This window comes from Mirounga angustirostris, unplaced genomic scaffold (assembly GCF_029215605.1).
Source record: "Mirounga angustirostris isolate CCGP_5_RB_7025 unplaced genomic scaffold, mMirAng1.0.hap1 SCAF_5, whole genome shotgun sequence".
NCBI classification, from domain to species: Eukaryota; Metazoa; Chordata; class Mammalia; order Carnivora; family Phocidae; genus Mirounga; species Mirounga angustirostris.
The window spans coordinates 697,116-721,690 of NW_026991713.1; the positions used below are offsets into that span (position 1 = coordinate 697,116).

General features: G+C 51.8%; 1 protein-coding gene across 1 annotated transcript in view; it reads left to right on the plus strand.

The window, feature by feature from the left end:
• TTLL8 (tubulin tyrosine ligase like 8) overlaps positions 1-24,541 on the plus strand; it is a 37,266-nt gene extending 12,725 nt beyond the window's left edge. The window contains exons 5-12 of the mRNA XM_064590448.1: positions 505-633; positions 1,739-1,853; positions 3,468-3,590; positions 7,429-7,615; positions 16,458-16,606; positions 18,898-19,141; positions 22,430-22,865; positions 23,445-24,541. Coding sequence (XP_064446518.1) covers positions 505-633; positions 1,739-1,853; positions 3,468-3,590; positions 7,429-7,615; positions 16,458-16,606; positions 18,898-19,141; positions 22,430-22,865; positions 23,445-24,164 — 2,103 coding nt within the window. The 3' untranslated portion in view covers positions 24,165-24,541. The remainder of the gene's footprint in view (positions 1-504; positions 634-1,738; positions 1,854-3,467; positions 3,591-7,428; positions 7,616-16,457; positions 16,607-18,897; positions 19,142-22,429; positions 22,866-23,444) is intronic.
• Positions 24,542-24,575: the final 34 nt, after the last annotated feature.

Below are 24,575 nucleotides of genomic sequence, written 5' to 3' on the forward strand. Positions count from 1 at the left end.
ACAAAGAAGATGTGGTCCATATACACAGTGGAATATTACTTGACCACCAGAAAGTATGAATACCCACCATTTACATCGATGCGGATGGAACTGGAGGAGATTATGCTGAGTGAAATATGTCAGTCAGACAAAGACCAATAGTATATGATCTCACTGATATGTGGAATTTAAGGAGCAAAACAGATGATCATAGGGGAAAGAAAAAAAAAGAGAGGGAGACAAACCATAAAAGACTCTTAATGAAAGAGAACAAGCAGGGTTGATGGAGGGAGGGGGTGGGGGAACGGCTAGATGGGGATGGGCATTAAGGAGGGCTCTCATGAGGGGCACCGGCTGTCGCATGAAGTGATGAATCACTGAATTCTACACCTGAAACCGATTTTACCATATATGCTAACTAACTAGAATGAAAAAGTCTGATTTCCTTCACTCTTACTTATATCCCAACATCCAAAGATATGAACCTTGGATATAGGGTATTGATGAGGGTCTTTTCCTTGCCAGTCCAGGTTGGTAAAAAACGAAATGCCGTACTTCCTCTGGACTATCAAAAGGGACGTCATTGACTATCACAGCCTGAGCGGTGACCAGATGCTGAATCACTACGGGAAGACAGCTTCCTTCACCACCAAGGTGAGAGGGAGGGCTTGGGGGAGGTGGGTGCGCGCAGGTGCAGGGCAAGTGCCTTGCCTCCTGCAAGTCCAGTGGCTGAGTTTGGGAGGGCCTCGAATGGACTGGTCGCCTCGGGGCTCCTCCCCAGGATGACTGCTGCCTGGGCAGAGGCCACACTTCCCGCTACCAGTGTCCAGCGGCCCTCAGCACCTACTGCCCTCGCATCCCCAGAGCCCCATGTGCCCTTAGCCCTGAGTCCCACCTCCGGGTACGCGGGCCAGACCTCAGGCAGGGCAGGCGTGGGCTGCCACCACAGTCCCGCAGAAGCTCCGCACTCTGGAGAGGCCCTGGGTCCCCGGGAGAGCCAGGCCACCTCCCCGCTGCACAGGGCCTTCTGGCTGCAGGCGGCGGGGGCACCTCCTGTCCTCACTGCCTTTTGGTCCCACGGCCCCATCCTGTGACTCTGAGGGCTGAGGTTCAGGGGTGGGGTCAGCCCAGGGTGGACAGGCCTGCCTGTACCCAGGTGGGAGAGCTTGGGGAGAGGGGCTTCTGGGCAACAAGGAGACCATCCCCCCAACAGGCAAGGATGACACGGGGGTCGGGGTGAGGCTCGCACCACCCCAGGGCTCCCTGTGGGGGTCTGGCCTCATGCATCCTCCCCCGGACTCAGCTGCTGGCCTCCTTCAGGGTGTGGGCGATAGCTGCAGGGGGCCCAGTCGGGCTGGGCTCCCCACAAAGGCCCCCATGTAGCGTGGCCACCAGGGTGCCCAGCAGGCACTGCCTCTCCCAGGGGGCACCGGGCACTTTTTCCCAAATGGGGCCCGTGGTGAGTGTGCCCAGAAGCTTGCTCCCTCCTTCCTGGGGCCTGGGCCCAGAACCAGTTAGGGAACCTGGGAGATAAAGGTGGGACCTACCACCCTGTGCCCTCAGATGGCCCTGGCCTGCACAGGGGTCACCCTCTTGTTTGAACCAGCTGGCTGGGGGCAGGAGGGGCAGGGAGGCCGGGGGGGTTCTGCTCCAAGAGCCCCTTGGAGCGGGTGCTGCCAGCCAGACCTGTGGGCATTCAGGCTGGTCTGAGGGACCAGCAGGTGGCCTGTGGGGGCCTGACGTGCCGCTGTCTCTGGAGATCGGGCTGTGTGTGAACATGAGGAGCCTGCCCTGGTATGTCCAAGCCAACCCTGACTCCTTCTTCCCACGCTGTTACTGCCTCTGCACTGAGAGCGAGAAGCAGGAGTTCCTGGGTAAGTCAGTGGCCGGGGGCGGAGAGCACCTGGTGTCAGGGCCCCTCTGTGGTCCACCTCCCGCTGAGGGGCTACAGGAACCTTTGGAAGGGAGGTGGGCTGGGCCACACTGCAGGGCCGGGGACTGGTGGGAGGTGATGGCAGACGGCCTGGTCCTGTCCCAAGGCCCAGGGGCTTCGGCTCCATTTCGAGGGGTGAGGGCTGGTCCAGACACTTCCATGGGCAGCATCGGTAAAGCAGGAGGCATGGGAGGCTGGTGGAGGCTGTGGAGGCTGGTGGAGGCTGGTGGAGGCTGTGGAGCCGCGTGTCAGCAGCTTGGTTCTGATTGGGTTTCTGGGGGAGGTCAGCGTGGGGATGGTCCTGGGACCCAGGTCTGAGCACCTGTGGGCCACGGGCTCTGGCCTGAGGACTGAGGGAGGATTCCTGGTTTGACCTGCTGAGAGAGACAGAAAGTGAAGGTCAGAGCAGGTGGGCAGTGTACATTTGGGGTGACCGTGTTTTCTGAGCACCTGATCTGGGGGCCGTGGAGATGTGGCATCTACCAGCACCTGTCCCGTATGTCCTGACCCCACCCCGGGGCTCCCAGGAGCAAACAGATGCAGGCAGGACAAGGCAGGGTCCACGGGGGCTGGAGGTGAGAAGTGCAGTGGGGGGGAGGGTGGTGGGCAGGGGCATCTCAGAGAGGGGGTGCTGGTGCGACCCGGAGGGAGGGAGGTCTGAGGGGACCAGGCTGGAGGAGGCCATGTGCCCACGTGCCCACAGGGCACAGGGTCTAGGAGTTGGCGGGCAAGCTCAGGGGCATTTGTTCTGGTGGAAGGAGACTCAGGTGAGAAGCTCCGGGCCCTGGAGGAGCTGGGGAAGGGAGCACAGGTTCCGGATGTTTCCAAGGAGGCAGCAACTGCTTGGCCGGCAGGTGGGGCCTCCTCTGCTGAGATGAGCAAGGAGCAGGTTTTGGTTTGGTTTTGGTGAGAAAGTACCAGAATTTCCTGCAGACCTCCCAGAGGGCATGCGTGGGAGTGGAATTGGCTAAGACAGGCCTCAGAGCGTGGGCTCGCTGACGGGGATGTGGGCCGCCTTTCCTGGCCCAAGAGCACTCAGAGCCAGGCCAGCCCCAAGCCTGGGTCTGTGGGACCCAGAGCTGCCTTCCGTGCCAGGTGGGTGTGGCAGGGCCCCTCTGGACATCCACACCGGGAGCCGTGGAAGCCAGCATGTCCAAGGAGGTCCAGAGAGCCTCCTGGGATGGGGAGGGTCCTCGTGTGTCTGCAAGGGGCTTCTGTCCTCTGGTGCAGGGCTGAGGGCACAGGGAGCCGGGACAAGGACAAGCACGTGGCCTCCCTGGGCTTGGCCCTGGGTGGGGGTGGGGAGAGCAGGAGGGAGGCTGGGAGGGGTGTGCTGGTGGAGGTATATTAGACTCCCATCTGCAGAGGAGCGGGAGGGAGAAGGACCAGGTTGGAGGCGCGGGCTGAGGGCAGAGTGAACGGCCCCTCGAGGCGGTGAGGGCAGGAAGCGAGGCCGCTGCAGGCCGTGGGGCACTGAGGCTGAGGACAGCTGGTGCTGGCCGAGGTCCCTGGTCCCCAGCACCGGCAGAGGGGCGAGGCCTTGCTGTCCTTTCAGACGACTTCCGGCGCACAGTGGCCTCCAGCATCCTCAAGTGGGTGGTGAGCCAGCAGAACTACAGCGGAGGCAAACCCAGCATCGAGGGGGAGGCCTGCGAGCCGGGCTCTGGCAGCAAGAAAGGTGTGTGTGGGGCCCGAGGCTGCACCGTGCGCGGAGGGTCAGTGGGGCCACGTGTCTAGGGCAGTGTTGTCCCCCGCCCTGCAGAAGAGGGTGACAGGGAATGGCTTTCCTGCGTGGTGTAGGGCCACGTGGCGTTAGGCCTACAAAACCCAAATAAGTATTTTGTTGTTCACTTTCTCAGAGCATTTTTTGGTTCACAGTCCAGTTGAGCAGGAGGTACAGGGATTTCCCATACACGCCCTCCCCCCAACCCCCCCCCAGCCTCCTCTACTCTCACCATCCCCACCAGTGGTGCGTTTGTTACAATCCATGAACCTACGTTGACGCGTCACTGTCACGTGGACCACAGTTGGCCTTGAGGTTCACTCTTGTGCGGTTTGGAGAAACGTGTAAGGGACGGATCCACCATTATGGCGTCCACAGAGTCGCTTCACTGCCCTCCACGTCCTCGTGCTCCCCTGTCCCTCTCTCCTCCCCAGCCCCTGGCCCCCCTGGTCCTTTTCCTGTCTCCGTCGTTCTGCCTTTTCCAGAATGTCCTCCGGTTGGAATCGTACAAACGTAGCCTTTGCTGATTGGCTTCCTTCACTCAGGGATATGCATTCAAGTTTCCTCCAAACTTCACAGCTTGGTAGCTCATTGTCTGGATGGTCCATTGTCCGGCTTGTTTATTTATTCGCCTACTGAAGGACATTTTGGTTAGGCAATTATGAGTAAAGCCGCTATAAAAATCTGTATACAGGTGTTTATATAGGTGTAAGTTTTCAACTCATTTGGGTAGACATCAAAGAGCATGATTGCTGGATACTGTGGTAGGAGTATGTTTGTTTTGGTAAGAAACAGCCAAGCTGCCTTCCACAGTGGCTGGGTCATTCTGCCTCCCCACCGTTGGCGAGTGCTGCTCCTCATCCTCCCTGTGTTTGGTGGTGGTGGTGCTCTGGATTTTGGCTGTTCTGATAGATGTGCAGTGGTACCTTATTGTTTTCATTGGCAGTTCCCTGGTGACATATGATGTTGAGCATCTCTTAATATACTTCTTTGCCATCTGTAAATATATTCTTTGGTGAGAAATCTGTTCAGCTTCCCTGCTGTTTTAAATTTTTTTATTGTTGAGATTTAAGAGGGTTTGTGTGTGTGTGTGTGTGTATTTTTTGGATAACAGATGTGTCTGTTGCAAATAGTTTTTCTAAGTCTGTGGCTTGTCTTCTCATCTTCTTGACTGTCTTTCATGGAGCAGAAGTTTTTAACTTTAATGAAGTCCAGCTTACCAAGTATTTCTTTCATGGACCGTGACTTTGGGGTTGTATCTAAAAAGTTATCACCATACCCAGGTTCATCTTGGTGGTCTCCTGTGCTATCTTCTAGGAGTTTTATAGTTTTGTGTTTCACACTTGGGTATATGATCCATTTTGAGTTAATTTCTAGGAAGGGTATAAAATCTGTGTCTAGATTCTTTTTTTTTTTTTTTTTTGCACCTGTTCCATTTGTTGAAAAGAACCACTTTATCCATTATATTGTCTTTGCTCCTTTGTCAAGGATCAGTTGATCATATTTTTGTGGGTTTATTTCTGGGCTCTATTCTGTTCCAGTGATCTATTTGTCTATTATTTTATGAATACCCACTGTCTTTTTTTTTTTTTTTAAAGATTTTATTTATTTATTTGACAGAGAGAGATACAGCAAGAGAGGGAACACAAGCAGGGGGAGCGGGAGAGGGAGAAGCAGGCTCCCCGCTGAGCAGGGAGCCCGATGCAGGGCTCGATCCCAGGACCCTGAGATCATGACCTGAGCCAAAGGCAGATGCTTAATGACTGAGCCACCCAGGTGCCCCTCCTTTTTTTTTTTAAAGAGAGAGAGCATGTGTGAGTGTGGGGGAGGAGCAGAGGGAGAGGGAGAGAGAGAATCCCAAGCAGACTCCACAGTGCAGAGCCCATCACGGAGCTCTGAGACCATGACCTGAGCCAAAATCACGAGTTGGATGCATATCCACCTGAGCCACCCAGGCGCCCCCATTTTCTCTCCTTTCTTAGCACAGCCGTTGTACTTCCTTTCATGTATTTTTCGTGGTTACCCTAGAGTTTGCAATAGACATTTACAACAAATCCAACTCCGTTTTTCAAGTAACACTGTACCACCTCACCATAGCACAAGAATTTTATAACAAAATGTTCCTAGTTCCTCCCTCCTGGGCCTTGTGTCATTGCTGCCGTTCATTTCACTTCTCCATAAGCTATAAGCATTGAATACATGGCTGCTGTTATTATTTTTATAGTAATTATTATTGTTCCATCAGATCAACTGAGAATAACAAAAATATTTTTATGAAAAATAAGAATAAGAAAAATAAATAAGTTTTTATTTTGCCTTCATTCATTCCTTCTCTAATGCTCTTCCTTTCTTTATGTGGCTCTGGCCTAGATTATTTTCCTTCTCTCTGGAAAACTTAACATTTCTTAGCAGGTCTACTGGCAAAAAAAATCCCCCCTCCTTTTTTTTTTTGATCTGATACTGTGTTCTGTAGTCCTGTGATGAGGGCTCAGTCTTTTGTGAGCCTGTGTCCCTGGACTGGGAACTTCACTAGTACTTCTCCGTCTTTACCCCCTTTGGTGGGACAGGATGGCTGGAGGGGCTGGAGCAGGTCAGGCTCTGGGTAACACTTGCTCCTGAGGACAGGCCTTGTTAAGAACAGAATGGTCTGGCAACTTTCGGGATGGTCACTTTCCTTTCTTGGCAGGAGCAGGGGGCCATTTTCTCCCATATTCATGGTGAGAACCAGGTCAAGTTCCTGGAGGTAAGAATGACAAAAGCCTCCCCCCAAAAAACTGACCCTCATGGGGTTTTTGACTCAGATTTGTCCACACTGAGCCTTCAGCAGTTCATCAGTTAGAGCTCGGGTTTTTCTCTCCTGGTGTTGGTGTCTGGGGAGGTTTCTGCTTAGGGTTTTTGATCCAGTGAGTTGTGATTCTCTGTATCAGCCTGACTGTCTCTGAGATTGGGGGGCAGCAGTTTGTCTTGTGACCTCAGTTCTCTGATGGAGCAAAGAAGAATTGTTGATTTTTCAGTTTTGCTTTTTACTTGTTAGGATGGATTGGCAACTTCCAGGATCCTTCTATGCCTGACCAGAAAACAGAAGTGCAAATTTTCACTTTAAAACGGCTATTTTTATGTTCTGTGAAAAAATTCACCTCCATACAGTTTAAAACACATCTTATAATCTCTACGGCAACTAGGTGAACTGCAGCACTTTCTCCTGGGTCCAGAACCGCTGGGGTCCTGGGTCTGCGATGCCTCAGCCCCCGCCCCCCCAAGTTTGTGGACCTGGTTTTGTACACCTTCCAAGCCTCCTCGTCCCTCTGGGCTCCTACCCCGTAACCACCCATCCAGTTACTGATTGTCAGCTCCTTCTCCTTCGGGGACCAGGGGGCTGGGCTGCCTTGTGTGGGAGCTGGGTTCCTGGAGGTTCGCTCTTACCTGGACGGGAGGACTCCCTGCGCTCAGTGCTTCCTGAGACCCACGGGTCCCAGGAGCATGAGATGCTGCGTAAGAGGTCGGACGCAGGCAGCCACCAAGCGCGCACGGGCTTGTGGGCATCAGGCAGGATTGTCCCCCAAGTACTTACTGAGTACGCAGTGTGTGCTCAGAAAAGTACAGGTTTTGTAGCAAGTTTGGAAGTGGTGCTGCCTGGTCGCCCGCGGGGCTGAGTCTGGTTGGAGGGTGTGTGCGGCGGGGGGAGGCGTGCTTGGGGCCCAGGTTGGCTGCCAGAGAATGCTCGGAGGGCTGGGGTGGTTTTTGTGCAGTGCCCCAGGTGGTCCCCACTCCGCATCCTGTGCTTGGGTTTCAGCTTCCGAGAATGCCAAATCCAAGCTCACGGGCCTCTCGGGACAGCTCGTGGACACCGCGTGCAAGGTGTGCCAGGCCTACCTGGGGCAGCTGGAGCACGAGGACATCGACGTCTCTGAGGACGCCACCAAGGACCTCACGGAGGACGAGTGGAAGGACCTGACAGAGCAGTACTATTCCCTCATTCAGTAAGACGCGCCCGTGTGGAGCCCTCCGGCCGTGCCCGGTGCTTGGTGGCAAGAGTCAGCACGCACCCCACTGGCTCACCTAAAGGGGGGATGTGGGGGCGGGCATCAGGAGTTGTCTAAGGAAGTCCCGCCTCTGGGACATCTGAAGCACCTGCCTGGGGATTGGGGCATCTGTCTGGATGTTGGGGTACTTGTCTGGGTGTTGGGGTACCCAGATTCACTCACTGTTGCCTATCTCACCAAGTCCCTGTTGGCTTATAAAAGGATGACACCTCCTTGGGGGCACCTTTGGGTCCCATCGACTTAAGCACTTTCCACACTGTTCATGTCTCTTACCCCATTTGAACCCCACAGGTGGGCTCTGGATAGTCAGGACCAGCAGAGGCCTTGCCTGGCCCAGCCCTCCTGACTCTCCAGGACCTTCAGTGCCCCTTGCTGCCTGGGAATCCAGAGGCTGAGCCTGGCTTTCCCCCTTTCTCCTGAGGGCTGGATCCTTCACAGGCTAGAGACCCAGCACCCCCTTTTTTCCTTTTTCAGAAGTCTGACTTTATTGTGCCTAGAAGAGGTTTTCTTTGTTATGTCCTCTACCTAGAGATTTTGGAGATTTTTTAATATGTGCGTTGGAATCTTTCATCAATTTTGAAAAGTTCTCAGCCATTATCTTCAAATATTGCTTCTGCTTCATTCTGCTCCTCTCCTTCTTGGACTCCAGTTATATGCATAGCTGACCATGTGACTGTGTTTCACACGTCTCTGCTCTGTCCTGTTTTCCTCGTTCCTTTTTCCTCTCTGAGTCTGAGTTTGTGTATTTTCTATCAACCCATCTTAAGGTTTACCAGCCTTGTCTTCTGCTGTCTCCAGGCTGATTGTAAATCTGCCCAATTCTAACTCCAGCGTTGGGATGTCCTTCTTGTGTCGTTTGTCTTTGCCCTTTACTCTCTGTCAGATTTTTCAGCCTCTTCTCGGTCTCTTTTTGTGTGCTGCCCCTTGTCCGTAAAGGAAGTACAGACAGAAGTTTATGCTGTTTCCTAAGAGGGGGCTCACACTTCCCTCTGTTGTAGATATAGTGTGCAGCTGATGTCCTCAACCAATTAGCAGGGAGCAGGGCCAGATTGCAGCTTTGGGCAGGTTCAGTGCATTCTGGTGCCAAGTGTCTCAGGAGTGAAACTGAAAGATATTGTTGAAGACCCTGTCCCCCAGGAGAGTCTTCTCCCCAAGTGCCACAGGAATGGGAGGTTTTACTGTCGTTACAGCCCAGACACACCATCTTCGTGCCCTGGGAAAAACTGGCCATGTGTTTTGAGCATCACTAGACTTAGGTCTTTCATGCCAGTTGACATGGCCATGTGGCTTCTCATTCCTTAAGAAAATCCTTCAGCTTATGCCAAGCCTAAATCTCAACCTTCACCCAGATTTGGCAAATATTCCTGGGGAATAGAATGGCCAACAAACTTGGTTCACCCAAGAAAGGCTTTTCTGTGCCTAGATGTAGTTCACCTATTCCTCTTTACATCCGCAACCCTCTGATGTTTTGAGAAACATGCATTTTGCAATTTCTCTGGGTTTTTTTCCTACTTGTCATAACAGGCATAATGGCTAGCCGCTACCTACTCCTTAAGACCTAAGTAAGGAAGCATCCTAATTATTATTAATAATTTTATTTTATCTCCTGTATTTGGTTTCTGGTTACACAACTTTGTTTTTATGTTTCAGGGTTTACCTTAGAGATTACAGTATACATTCTTGATTTATTATTGCTTATCTTCAGTCAGACCTTCACTAGTTCCCAAACAGCACCACAGCAGTGGGATTCCACTCGCCCTCTTCTCATTCCTTATGCTCTTATCATTTATTTCACCTCTCTCTCTATATTTTCTATTTTTAAAAAGATTTTATTTATTTATTTATTTATTTATTTATTTATTTAGAAAACGTGCAAGTAGAGGGAGGGGTAGAGGGCAAGAGAGAGAGAAAGAATCCCAAGCAGAATTGGCACTGAGCCCAGAGCTCAACACAGGGCTCGATCCCACAACCCTGAGATCACAGCTTGAGCCAAAATCAAGAATCAGACGCTTAGCCAACTGAGCCACCAGGCACCCCTTGTTTTCCATTTTTAATTGTTGTAAAATAAACATAACAAAATTTGTTGTCTGAACATTTTAAAATATTCACCTAAGTACCTCAGTAATGCTGTGTAACCTTCACCACCATCAATCTTCATAGCTCTTTTCATCCTGTAAAGCTGAAACTCTGCCCCCATTAAACACCAGCTCCACATATTCCCTCCAGCTCTTGGCCCCCACCATCTACTCTCTGTCTCCATGAATTTGACTCCTCCAGGTGCCTTATAGAAGTGGACTCATACAACATTTGTCTTTTTGAGACTGGCTTATTTCATTTATAATGTCCTCAAGTTTTATCCATGTTGTAGCAGATATCAGAGTTTCCTTCCTTTTAAAGGATAAATAATATTTTGTTGTATGTATATAGTACATTTTGCTTATTCATTCATCTGTCAATGGACATTTGGGTTGCTTCCACATTTTAGCTATTGTGAATAATGCTGCTGTAAGCATGGGTGTGCTAATATCTTTTTGAGATTATGCTCTCAATTCTTTCGGGTATGTACCCAGAAATGGGATTTCTGGGTTATATGGTAATGCTATTTTTAATTTTTTGAGGAACTTCCGTACTATTTTTTTTTTAAGATTTTATTTATTTATTTGACAGAGAGACACAGCGAGAGAGGGAACACGAGCAGGGGGAGTGGGGGAGGGAGAAGCAGGCTTCCCGCGGAGCAGGGAGCCCGATGTGGGGCCTGGGACCATGACCCGAGCCGAAGGCAGATGCCCAACAACTGAGCCACCCAGGCACCCCGGAACTTCCGTACTATTTTCCACAGTAGCTGCACCTGCACCATTTACATCCCCACCAATAGTGCACAAGGGTTCCAATTTCTCTACATCCTCACCAATATTTGTTATTTTCTGTGCTTTTAAAAACTAATATCTATTTAATGGATGTGAGGTGGTATTTCACTATAGTTTTGATTTTCACTCTCCTAATGATTAGTGGTATTGAGCATCTTTTCATGTGCTTGTTGGACATCTGTATGTCTTCTTTGGAGAAGTGTCTGTTCACATCTTTTGCCCATTTTTGAATCAAGTTCATTTGTTACTGTTGAGTTTTGGGAGCTCCCTGTATATTCTGGATGTTAGCCCCCTATCAGATACATAAATTCCAAACAGTTTCTCTCGTTTTATTGGTTGCCGTTTTACTCTGTTGATTGTATCTTTTGATGCACATATTTAAAAACTTTTCATGAAGTCCAATTTGTCCATTTGTCTCTCTTGTTGCCTGTGCTTTGGTCTCATATCCAAGAAATCATTGAGAAATTCAATGTCTTGAAGATTTTGCCCTATGTTTTCTTCAAGATTTTCACAGTTTTTGGTCTTACATTTAGGTCTTTGACCCATTTTGAGTTAATTTTTGCACATGGTTTTAGGTAAGAACCCGAATTCGTTCTTTTGGTTATGGATATCCAGTTTTCCCACTACCATTTGTTAAAGAGACTGTCCCTTCCCCCATTGAATAGTATTGGCATCCTTGTCAGAAATCATTTGACTATATATGTGAGGGTTTATTTATGGGATCTCTAGTCTATTTCATTGCTCTTGTGTCTGTCTTCATGTCAGTACACTGTTTTGATTACTGTAGCTTTGTAGTAAGTTTTGAAATCAAGAAGTGTGTGTTGTCTAACTTTGTTCTTCTTTTTCAAGATTGTTTTGGCTATTTGGGGTCCCTTGAGAGTCTATTTGAATTTAAGAATGGGTTTTTCTGGGGCGCCTGGGTGGCTCAGTTGGTTAGGCGACTGCCTTCGGCTCAGGTCATGATCCCAGGGTCCTGGGATCAAGTCCCACATCAGGCTCCCTGCTCGGCGGGAGGCCTGCTTCTCCCTCTCCCACTCCCTCTGCTTGTGTTCCTGCTCTTGCTGTCTCTGTTTCTGTCAAATAAATAAATAAAATCTTTAAAAAAAAAAAAAAAAGAATGGGTTTTTCTATTTCTGTGAAAAACATCATTGGGATTTTGAATAGGGATTGTATTGAATTTGTAGGTATTTTGAGTACTATTAAGATCTTAAACAATATTAAATCTTTTAATCCATAAACATGGATGTGTTTCCACTTATTTATGTCTTCTTTTATTTCTTTCAGCAATTTTTTTTTAGTTTTTGTTGTACCCTTCACCTCCTTGGTTAATTCCTAAGTATTTCATTATTTTTGATGTGATTGTAAGTGGAATTGCTTTCATAATTTCCTTTTCAGATTGTTCCTTGCTAGTGTATAGATATGCAACTGATTTTTGTTTGTTGACTTTGTATCTTGCTACTTTGTATTTCACTTATTAGATGTAACATGGTTTTTTGGTGGAATCTTTAGGATTTTCTGCATATACAATCATATCATCTGCAAACAGATAATTTTACTTCTCCTTTTCTAGTTTATTTCCTTTCCTTGTCTGACTGCTCTCGCTAGCATTTCTATTACTCTGTTGAATGTTGAAGGTAGGCATTCTTGTCTTATTCTTTTTTTTTTTTCTTAAGTAGGCTCTACATCCTATGTGGAGCCCAGCACAGGACTTGAATTCATAGCCCTGAGATCAAGACCTGAGCTGAGCTCAAGAATTGGATGCATTACTGATTGAGCCAACCTGGCACCCCTTGTCTTATTCTTTTTTTTTTTTTTAAATTTTAAAGATTTTTATTTATTTGACAGAGAGAGATACAGCGAGAGAGGGAACACAAGCAGGGGGAGTGGGAGAGGGAGAAGCAGGCTTCCCACTGAGCAGGGAGCCCGATGCGGGGCTCGATCCCAGGACCCTGGGATCATGACCTGAGCCAAAGGCAGACGCTTAACGACTGAGCCACCCAGGCGCCCCACCCCTTGTCTTATTCTTAATCTTAAAGGAAAAACTTCCAGTCTTTTACCATTGAGGATGGCATTTGCTGTAGGTTTTCATATATGGCCTTTATTATGTTGATGTAGTTTCCTTTTATTCCTAGTTTGTTGAGTGTTTCTATCAGGAAAGGGTGTTAAATTTTGTCAAGTGTCTTTTCTGCATCAATTGAGATGGTCATGTGGGTTTTTTCCCCTTCATCTGGTAATCTGATATATTACATTAATTGGTTTTCAGATGTCGAACCTTCCCTGCATTCCTGGAATAAATCCCACCTGGTCATGGAGTGCAATCCCTTAACATGCTGCTGAGTCTGGTTTGCTAGCATTTGTTGAGGATTTTTGCATCAATGTTCATAAGGGACATTGGTGTGTAGGTTTCTTTTCTTGCAGTGTCTTTGTCTGGCTTTGGTATCGGGGTAATCCTGGCCTCATAGAATGAGTTAGGAAGTGTTTCCTCATCTTCCATTTTTTGGAAGTTTGAGAAGGACTCATATGGTTCTTCTCAAATTGTTTGATAGAATTCACCATGGAGCTGTCAGGTCCTGGACTTTTCTTTTTTGGGAGATTTTTGATTACTTTAATTACTGATTCAATCCCTTCAGTAGTTATAAATTCATTTATATTTTCTGTTTCTTCACAATTTAGTCTTGGTAGGTTTTGTGTTTCTTGGGAATTTGTCCATTTCATCTAGGTTATCCAATTCATTGGTGTACATCTGTTCATAGTTCTCTCTTATAATCTTTTTTATTTTTGTAAAATTAGTAATAATGTCACCAATATTATTTTTTATTTTGATAACTTGAGTATTCTCTCTTTTCTAAGTCCATTGAGCTAAAGGTTTGTCAATTTTGTTGATCTTTTCAAAGAACCAACTTTTAGTTTAATTTATTTTCTCTATTTTGATTAATTCTGCTCTAATCTTTATTGATTACTTTGTTCTACTAGCTTTGGGTCTAGTTTATTCTTTTTCTAGTTTCTTAAGTTGCAAAGTTAGGTTGTTGATTTGAGATTTTTCTTGTTTTTTATTTTTTAATTTAATTTTTTTAAAGATTTTATTTATTTATTTGATAGAGAGAGAGAGAACAAGTAGGCAGAGAGGCAGGCAGAGGGAGAGGGAGAAGCAGGCTCCCTGCTGAGCAGGGAGCCTGATGCAGGGCTCGATCCCAGGACCCTGGGATCATGACCTGAGCCGAAGGCAGACGCTTAACAACTGAGCCACGCAGGCGCCCCATGAGATTTTTCTTGTTTTTTAATGTAAGCCTTTATAGCTATAAGTTTCCCCTTTAGCAAAACTAGCAATCCCATATGTTTTAGTATGTTGTGTTTTCATTTTCATTTGTCTCTAAGTATTTTCTAATTTCCCTTGTGATTTCTTCTTTGATCCATTGGTTATTTAAGAATGTGTTAATTTTGTGAGGGTGCCTGGGTGTCTCAGTCTGTTGAGCATCAGAGTCTTGATTTCAGCTCAAGTCTTGATCTCAGGATCAAGAGTTCAAGCCAGCTTTGGGCTCTACCTGGGGAGCCTACTAAAAAATTTTTTTAAAAAAGAATGTGTTAATGTCCACAAACTTGTTTCTCCACTTGATTAGATCTTTTAACATGTATGTCAATGATGTTTTGTAATTTTCAGTGTTCAAATCTTGCATTTCTTTTGTTAAATATATTCCTATGTGTTTTATTCTTTTTGATACTATTATAAATGGAATTGTTTTCTTAATTTTATTTTAGGATTTTTTGTTGGCAGAATATAAAAATAATTGATTTTTAAAAGATTTTATTTATTTATGTTAGAGAGAGAGCGGCAGGGAGGGGCAGAGAGAGAGAGAAACCCAAGGAGACTCCACACTGAGTGCAGAACCAACACGGGGCTTGATCTCACAATTCTGAAACCAAGAGTCAGATGTTCAACTGACTGTGCCACCCAGGCGCCTCTGTAATTCATTTTTTTATATTGATCTTGTAACTGTGACTTTGCTGAACCCATTTATTAGTTCTAGTACTTTGTACTGTGTGTGTGTGTTCCTTAGGATTTTCTACATATAGGACATGTCATCTATGAATAAAAACAATTTTATTTCTTCATGTCCAATTTAAGTTACAGGAACTCAAATTTGCTTTAACATTCAAAAGTTGATCAGTGGGATATTAGTCATCCTTAAAAAGGAAGTTCATCAATGGATGAACCTTGAGGACATTATAAATGAAAAATACAAATATTGTGTGATTTCACTTATATGAGGTACTTAGAGTGGTCAAAATCGCAGAGACAAAAGGTAGATGATGGTTGCCAGGTCTGGGGGAGGGGATGGGGAGTGAGTGTTTAATGGGGACAGAATTTCAGTCTGGGAAGATGAAAAAGTCCTGGGGGCAGACAGGGGTGATAGTTGCACAATATAAATATTCTTAATACAACTGAACCATATACTTAAAATGGTTAAGGTGGCAAATTTTATGTTATATGTACTTTGCCACAATAAAAAAATGGAAAGAATGTCAATTGGTAGATTTTACCCCATTTACAGAACAAAGAAGAAAACTATATGATCATCTCAATAGATGTAAAACATTGATGAAGTTCCATACTGTGCATGTTATGTTTTTTTTTGTTTGTTTTGTTTTTTTAATGAACTAGAAAAAGAAACTTCCTTAATTGGAAAAGCTTAGGTACAAAAATTCTAAAGCTAACCTACTTCTTAATGGTATGTACTGAAATTGTTCTCCTTGAAATCAGAATGAGACAAAAATGCCCGCTATCATGACCGCTATTCAGTATGGACTGAATGGTCTGTTGAGTTTAATAGTACAGAAAAAAAGAAATAAAAGGCCTAAGATCAGAAAGAAGCAAAACTATTTACTGAAAACCTGATTATGCACATAGAAAATTTAAAAAATCATACAGAAAGTTACGTGAGTTTAGTGAGGTCAGTAGGCACCAGGTCAGTATACAAAACTCCGCTGTGTTCCTATTCACTAACAAAAATCATAGAATGGAATTCTAAAAATGCAATCTATAATAATATCAAATAACAACAAATATCCAGAGAAAAATAACAATATAAACTGAAGACCCTAAACAGAACATTATAAAATAAAATAGAAATAGTGACCTAATAAGTATATGTGTGTATAATAAAACCATGTTCATAAATTAGAAAACTCAGTGGTATATATTTTTTTCTTCCCAAACTAATCTATAGATTCAGTGTAATCCCAATCAAAATCTATGCAGGAATTTTTCTTGGGGGCTTGAGTGGGAGGAATTGACAAACTGATTCTGAAATTTATTTGGAAATATAAATGATTTCAGAAAAGCCAAGACAACCTTGATCAAGAAAAACAAAATTAGAGAATTTCTACCCATATTTCAAGACTTACTACAAATGTACCTAATCCAGACAGGGTGGCATTGGGTTACTGGGCATTATCAGACCAGTGCCATGGAACAGCATCTAGATGCAGATCCTCATGCACATGGTCACTTAGGACCAACCCTTAGGAAGGGTTAGTCCTTGCACTAAATGGTGCTTGAGCAGTGAGCATCCTTGTGAACAAAAAAGGTCTATCTTAAATCCTGTCTCCTAAATACATAAAGATTAATTTGAGGTGTATCATGTGATATGTGAAAGTTACAGAAAAGGCAAACATTGGAGTATATCTTTGTGACCACAAGGAAGGCAAAGATTTTTTAAATAGTTCACTAAGCACTAACCATAATAGAGCAAGTCGATAAATTGTACTTTATTGACATGAAAAACTCTGTTTATGAAGAAACACTACACAGAGAATGTAAAGACAAGCCACAGAGTGGAGGGACACACTTATAACCCGCGTTTCCCACAGAGGTCTCACGGCATCTCACGGGCTCTCTGGATCTCGCTTTGTAGTGGTGAGGCGTTCATCTCCGATTCGAGAAATCACTTTTCGCAGTGCCAGGCTCTGCTGAATAAAATCACGTCTGTGAACCCTCAGACGGAGATCGACGGGCTTCGGAACATCTGGATCATAAAGCCGGCGGCCAAGTCCCGCGGCCGAGGTGAGTCGGAGGCTGGGCGCTGAGAGACGGCCACCTGCGGCCCCCAGAGCGCAGCTCGCGTGCCGGTCACACACTGAGGTGTCTGGGGGGCATCACACAGCCTCGGGGCTCTCTGCGGGGCAGGTGGCTCCGAGACATTGGTCTTCATGGCCCGCTTCCGAGGTTTGCTAATGAACTGGGATGTTCCCAAGTCAAACTGGGCTGGACTTTTCTATTACTCGCCCAGTCTTGGCAACAGGCTTACCCTAGCTGCTAAGATGGATCGAGGACTTCCATCTCAGGCAACAGCGGAATTCCCGTTCCTTACTCACCTGTAAGCACTGGCTCTCCTGGAGGCCCCTCCTTAAGGCCTGTACTTTTTGTCTGTGGTTTTTGTCTGGTGGGCTCAGCCTTTGTACCTCATCTTGTGTTGTAGCTAGGACTGCGTCCTCTTTATTCTTAATGGTGAAAACTGTGTGTTCTTTTTAAAACAGGGATTTCAAGGTTTTTAAAATCTTATTTGTGTTTCCAAAGAACCAACCTTAGGTTGCATTTTTCCAATTTCCTGTGAAGGATATTATCCCCCTTGGCTCTGACTTTAAGGCTAAGCTTATTTATTTCCAGTCTTTCTTGTACAACAACAAAAGCCTTAAGTCTATGAGATCTCCTCCCGAGACGGCCCTCACTGCAACATCCGTCTTTGTGTTACATGATGTTCTCACTTTCCTGAGTATCTAAATAGACCTTAATTTTTTTTTTTTTTGGATATTTTATTTTCCCCTTGAGTTATTTGAAGAGCTTTGTTGGTGTTTTAAATTCGTAAGTGGTTCATTTTTACGTGATTTTAAAAAATGTTTATTAATTTGAGATGTTACTGCATCTGGCCTCCCCAACCGTCCTCTGAGAGCCCGCCCTCCGGGGTCGGGCCAGGGCTCCCCCACGGGCTCCATCCTGAGCCTGCTCCTCTTTTTTTTTTTTTAAAGATTTTATTTATTTGACAGAGAAACACAGTGAGAGAGGGAACACAAGCAGAGGGAGTGGGAGAGGGAGAAGCAGGCTTCCCGCGGAGCAGGGAGCCCGATGCGGGGCTCTATCCCAGGACCCCGGGATCATGACCTGAGCCGAAGGCAGACGCTTAACGACTAAGCCACCCAGGCGCCCCCTGAGCCTGCTCCTCTTGATAGTAGTACCCGTCTGCAGGCAGCTCCCTCCTCCTGCCCATCAGGCCCAGCCTCCCTCCCACTGCAGACACCTGCGTCCCCAGGGATGCCCCACAGACACCTCAGACCCAGCTGTTCAAAGCCAAATGCAGGGCTTTCTGGCTGGGCACTGCGTGGGCCCCTTGCTGCTCTGAGCCCAGGATAACTTCAGAGGTTTGTTGCTTTGCCCTAGTCTTTCATTTCCCGATGGCAAGGTCTCAGCTTACAGTTGAAGAGACTACACCTACATTTTTGTGGGGAAAGCTCACCTCATGTGTTGCTACACCTTGTGCCTCGGGGCCTCTGCACATGGTGCTCCCCTCCAGCGATGTGTCAGTCCGGATAGGCCAGATTGTGCTGGGTAACAAGCAGTCCCCAAACCTCAGTGGCTGTCAGTGAGACCAGTTCATCTCTACTCATGCTCGTCCATTATGGGTTGGCATGAGAAGGTAGTTGGGGGGAGTTCTGCTCACCGAAGTCCTCCCACCATCTTGTGACATCAGTCCCTCCAGGCTTCAGGATTGTCATGGCAGAGAAAGAGAGGGCTGGAGGGTCTGGTGGTGACCCAACAGACGAGAGGGATGCATGTCCCCTCTACTCAGAGGTCACTGGTCACCATTAGTCACATGGCCTAACTCTGGGGGGTTGAGGATGAGAAGTTGCAAACCCTCTTGCAAAGTGGAGGAGGACCAGAATGGGTGTGCAGTCCCACCATTCGTCCAGGCACTCTTAGGAGTGAGGCCTCACCAGACCCCAGGCCCCTGGACACCTGCCAGCCCTGTCTGCTGGTTCCCTGAGGCCCACAGAGCTTCCCTGGCCCCTGTCCACCGCACACCCAGGGCTCGTGCTCAGCCACCCCTCGCTGGCTGCCTTTAAACATACGTCTGTCCCCATCCCTGCCCCTCTCCATGCTGTGTCCTCTCTTGAATCCTGGGGGCTTGCCCCCTGGTGGGAGAGCCTGGGGGCCTGGCACCGGTGTGGCCTCCATCCTGAGGGCAAAGCCTTCCCTGCTGGGCCACCCAGCTGTGCTGCCTCCCAGGCCTGGGTCAAAGCCATGTTGGGTCTCAGAGCTGACGCTCGACCCTGCGTGCCATGCCCTGGGTCTTCTTGCAGACATCGTGTGCATGAACCGAGTGGAGGAGATCCTGGAGCTGGTCGCTGCAGACGACCTCTCTGCCAAGGACAACAAGTGGGTGGTGCAGAAGTACATCGAGACCCCACTGCTCATCTATGACACCAAGTTCGACATCAGGCAGTGGTTCCTGGTCACTGACTGGAACCCCCTGACCATCTGGTTCTACAAGGAGAGCTACCTGCGGTTTTCCACGCAGCGCTTCTCCCTGGAGAATCTGGACAGGTCGGTTGGAGCGTCAGCTTGGTGCCACTGGGTGTGAGGGGGCACAGTGTGTGCCCGCGACACCTGTGGGAAAGGGGTGGGGTGTCAGGCCATGTCTGCTGTCCCCCATCACCACCGGGGGCACAAATGAGGAGGGAGGCTCAGGTAGGTTAAATGAGCTCCATCCCCAAGGGGCAGGCCCAGGCCTGCTGTTCTTCAGAGCCCATGCTCTGCACCCCATAATGTGTGAATCTTCTCCAGAAGATCCTCAAAGCTCCATGTGCCACGTGCCCACAAGGTGCAGGCACGGCCCGGGGAGGACACATCGCAGCGACAGGTCCAGAGCCCCCCCGTGTGCATGCTGTCCCCTCTGCTGGACGGGCTGAGTGGCGGCCCTGCTCACACACTAACCCACAGCTGGCCAAGCTTGGGGTGCATACTTTGCCTGCTGCGCTGTCCTGCTCTCTCTGGGTCCAGCCAGCACACAGGCCCGGACGCCTTTGGAGGCTCCGGGGGGACATCTGCCTTGCCAGCCCCTCAAGCCCCCTCCCTAGTCCCTGCAGGGCCTTCTCTTTATGAGCCCCAGAAGTCCTGGGGTGGGGGTCCTGCAGACGGCTGGGGAGGTAGGGGTGTTCAGCCCCTGACAAGCCAGCCTGTGGGGTGTGAGAATGGCCTGAGGGGTCCTCTGAGGATCCTAGCTGTGCAGGGCAAGACAAGAAGAGGGGAGCACCTGAGCCAGAAAAGGCCACGACTGTGTGGGCCACACCCCAGATCCCAAGGCCCCTGGGGGGCAGGGTGCTGGGGAGGGTTCCACATGCAGAGGCTCGGACAGCCCGGAAGGGGTGCCAGGGGTGGGGGAACCCACACCTCGCCAGGGTCTCCGGGTGGGCAGGACGTGTGTGTGGCAGGGATGGTGAGGCCCCTCTGCAAAGCCTCAGGAGTGAGGCAGAGAATTCCCCTTGCCTCTGTCCAAACCAGGGGCTTCCCTGTTCTGTCTTGTGACCCCCTCGCTGTGTGGGGCTGGGTGCCTAGGCATCTTGACCAGGAGCTTTACAGGGGAGTCACACAGAATTGAAAGGGCACGTGGGCATGGGGCCTACTAAAGAAAGGGAGGGGTGCCTGGGGGGCTCAGTTGGTTAAGCATCCGACTCTCCATCTCGGCTCAGAATTGAGAGGGCTGGGAGCTGTTCGGCTGACACCTCGGGCATGTTAACTGTGTCCCCAGGCTAGGGGTCGTGGCCACACCAAGAGTCGCACCTGGCAGGTGACGCTTGGAGTCACACTTGTCAGGAGCAGGCTGCTGGGGAGAAGTTGTTCTGGCCGGCAGCTCCTGGAGCGAGTTCGTCTCTGCCAGGCCAGGGGGTCCTGGAAGAGGGGTCCTGCAGCTCCCTGTGCACAAGGAGCCCCTTCCAGCCCCCCCCCCCCAGGCCACCGGACCCACCAAGCCATGACGGGATGCCTGGCAGATCTCTTGCCCTCTCTGAGCCCCATTTCTCCATCTGGGACCATAACTCTCACCCCAGATGAACAGGAGATTCCCTGAAATCATTTCTGATTGGGCATGGCCCAGCCTCCCATATACTGGCCACAATGGGTCCGCTGTGGGTCCACTACCCTAATTCCGTGGATCTCAGGTCGCAAGGCCCTCTGTCTTCTGGAAGTACGACCTCTCCAGGGTCACAGGGACAGGTCTCACTACCCAGAGCCACATGGCGCATCTAGTCCAGTTACCTGTTTCAAAACCTGTTTGGAACAAGGCAAGAGTGTAAATTAATTAATTAGTTTCACAGAGACTCTCACTCTGTCTCACCAGACCAGCTCTTCAAGAGCCACATCCCTATTGCCAGGTGCCGATGGGGAAACTGAGGCTCTGGGAGGTGTTACTTCCGGAGGACTCGGAGCTATCAGAGCCCCCACGGCAGCCGCCCGCCCTACGGCGGGGGGCGGGGTCGAGAGAGAAGAGTGTCGGGGGCGGGGTTAGCGGTGGCTTGGGAGTTCCGTGGGGGCAGAGGGTCGGCGGGTGTGGGGTCTCGGGGGAGGTGTCTGCACGGACATCGGGATAGGTGGGAGCCACAAGGGTTCTGGAGACTGGGTCACGGGATCCAGGGTCGCGGTCCGGGAGTGGGGTCGCGGGCCCCAGCGTGGAGACGGGGTCGCGGGGGGTGGAGGTCGGGGGTCCTGGGCAAGGGGGGGGAGGTGGGGTGACGGTCCGGGGGCGGGGTCGCGGCGGGCGGAGGTCCGGGGTCCTGGGGCGGGGGGGGCGGGGAGGTGGGAGGCGGTCTGGGGGCGGGGTCGCGGGGGGCGGAGGTCCGGGGTCCTGGGGCGGGGGGGGGAAGGTGGAGTGACGGTCCGGGGGCGGGGTCGCGGGGGGCGGAGGTCCGGCGTCCTGGGGCGGGGGCGGGGGGAGACGGTCCGGGGGCGGGGTCGCGGGGGGCGGAGGTCCGGGGTCCTGGGGCGGGGGCGGAGGGAGGCGGTCCGGGGGCGGGGTCGCGGGGGGCGGAGGCCCGGGGTCCTGGGGCGGGGGCGGTGGGAGGCGGTCCGGGGGCGGGGTCGCAGGGGGCGGAGGTCCGGGGTCCTGGGGCGGGGGCGGGGGGAGACGGTCCGGGGGCGGGGTCGCGGGGGGCGGAGGCCCGGCGTCCTGGGGCGGGGGCGGGGGGAGACGGTCCGGGGGCGGGGTCGCGGGGGGCGGAGGTCCGGGGTCCTGGGGCGGGGGCGGGGGGAGGCGGTCCGGGGGCGGGGTCGCGGGGGGCGGAGGCCCGGGGTCCTGGGGCGGGGGCGGGGGGAGACGGTCCGGGGGCGGGGTCGCGGGGGGCGGAGGCCCGGGGTCCTGGGGCGGGGGCGGTGGGAGGCGGTCCGGGGGCGGGGTCGCAGGGGGCGGAGGTCCGGGGTCCTGGGGCGGGGGCGGTGGGAGGCGGTCCGGGGGCGGGGTCGCGGGGGCGGAGGTCCGGCGTCCTGGGGCGGGGTCGCGGGGGGCGGAGGTCCGGCGTCCTGGGGCGGGGGCGGTGGGAGGCGGTCGGGGGACGGGGTCGCGGGGGCGGTGGGAGGCGGTCCGGGGGCGGGGTCGCGGGGGGCGGAGGTCCGGGGTCCTGGGGCGGGGGCGGAGGGAGGCGGTCCGGGGGCGGGGTCGCGGGGGGCGGAGGTCCGGGGTCCTGGGGCGGGGGCCGAGGGAGGCGGTCCGGGGGCGGGGTCGCGGGGGGCGGAGGTCCGGGGTCCTGGGGCGGGGGAGGTGGGGTGGGAGGCGGTCCCAGGGCACGGTCGGGGGTCCAGAGTCCCAGGAACCCCAGGCTGATCGCGGCTTGCCTCGCGCAGCGCCATCCACTTATGCAACAACTCCATCCAGAAGCACCTGAAGAACGACAAGGGCCGCAGCCCCCTGCTGCCCTACCACAACATGTGGACCAGCACCAGGTTCCGGGAGTACCTGCGGAAGAGGGGCCGCGGGGCCATGTGGGCCAGCGTCATCTACCCCGCCATGAAGCGGGCCATCGCCAACACCATGAGGGTGGCCCAGGACCACGTGGAACCGCGCAAGAACAGCTTCGAGCTGTACGGGGCCGACTTCATCCTGGGGCGCGACTTCCAGCCCTGGCTGATCGAGATCAACTCCAGCCCCACCATGCACGCGTCCACGCCCGTCACGGCCCAGCTGTGCGCCCAGGTGCAGGAGGACACCATCAAGGTGGTCGTGGACCGCAAGATCGACCGCAACTGCGACATCGGCAATTTCGAGCTGCTGTGGAGACAGGTGAGGGGCGCGGCGCTGGGGGTGGGGGGACGCGGCACTGCTGCCCACCGTCCCCGGTGTAGCCACTTCAGGCGAAGGGAGCAGACAGTACCTCGGGTAGCCCCGGGGACTCCCTGGCCCCGGCTGGCCTTCACCACTCTGCTTTATTCCCTCTCCTCCCTAGCCATCCCCAGCTCTGTGGTCACTAGGCGAGGAGGCCCCCTGCTTGGAATGGTACGAGGCCCATGGCCTCCAGGCTTAGAACCTAGGCTGCTCCTTTCCAGACCTGCAGTGTCCACCCTCCTCCCACCTGGGGAAAACTGTGTCCTCCTTCAGGGGTCCCGCCTGGTGCCTGCTCCCCCCTGGGAGCCTTCCTGCAGGCCAGGCGGCAGGACTGGGTGGTCACATTGCCAGGGACTCTGGTTCCATGGCGGGATCCTGTGCCCGGGCTTCTCTGGAGGAGGGACCTGGTGGGCAGCCCAGCAGCCACGGGAAGTGTGGCCCGGGTTCTCTTGAGGCCCGACCGCCAGCAGGCCGGCCGGCAGACACAGGAAGGGGAGCACCAGCCCCTGGGCACTAACGCCGCCCTCCTCTGCCTAGCCCTCTGTGGACCTGCCACCCTTCCACGGGTCCGACCTTTGCGTGGAAGGCGTTAGCGTGAGGAGAGCCAAGAAGCAGATGCCGCCCATTCCCCACGTGAATTTTTCATCTTCCCCCTCGGACACTCAGCCCCTAAAAGGGAGGTGCCCCTCGGCCATGCCCAGCCAGCCTCTAGGACCTCCACACTCGGCTCTCCAGCAAGACTCGAAACTGAAAGATGCAAAGGTACTTCCTTGCACCTTGCCTGTGCCCCTCAGGAGGTCGGCTGAGATAGGCTGTAAAGTGCAGTCCGCCAACGCCGAGTCTGGCGGGAAGATAGAGTTCCCCACTTGTAATTTTCAACACATAGACAGTAAGGCCCCGAAAACTGGTCTGACCCTAGCCGAGTCCAGCAAACACTCGGATCCAAACATGCTGAATGAGCACCCACTGCCGTCCGTGCTTCCGAGCGTGAAGACAGTGGAGGGCGCTCCGTGTCAGCCACCCAAACCACCAGGTAACAGTGCGGCTGCTTGCGCCCGTCCGAGCCCTGGGTCTGCTGGGGGCTGCCCATGGCCCGGGCAGGGAGCGTGTCCCGATGTGGGCACTGGCCTGAGCTCAGAGCAGGGTTTGGGGCGCCCTAGCCGCATCCTGGGACTGGCCAGGTTGTTGGGACACTGGGGCTCCTGCAGCAGGGACCCCTCGCAGGACGGGGTGGGCCTCACTCCTTGTGTGGCATAGTGCACACGGGGGCTTGAACGTGCCGGGTGCCGTGGACAGGTGCCAGCGATCCCTGGGCTCTTGCCTTCAGTTTTCTGAATTTCCGGGTGGAGCTGACCGTGTGTGGCCTGGGAGCCTGACCTGGGCCTGGGCTCAGAGCACAGGTAGACAGGCGTGGGGCAGCCCCGTGGCTCTGGGGGTGGCCCTGCCCTGCCTGTATTTCAGTGCACCTCGGTGGCGTCTGGCACCCAGCAGTGGCCCCGAGAGTATGTGTGATGAAAAGGCACGAGCACGCCATTCCCACACCCCCAGCTGGTTCTGCTCCGGGGACATCTGCCTCCTCAAACACACCCTATATCCGTACCTGCTGTCCCCTCCACCTGCCGGGGGCTCGGTCTCTTCCTTCCCTCCCTTTCTCCCCGCCTCCCTCCC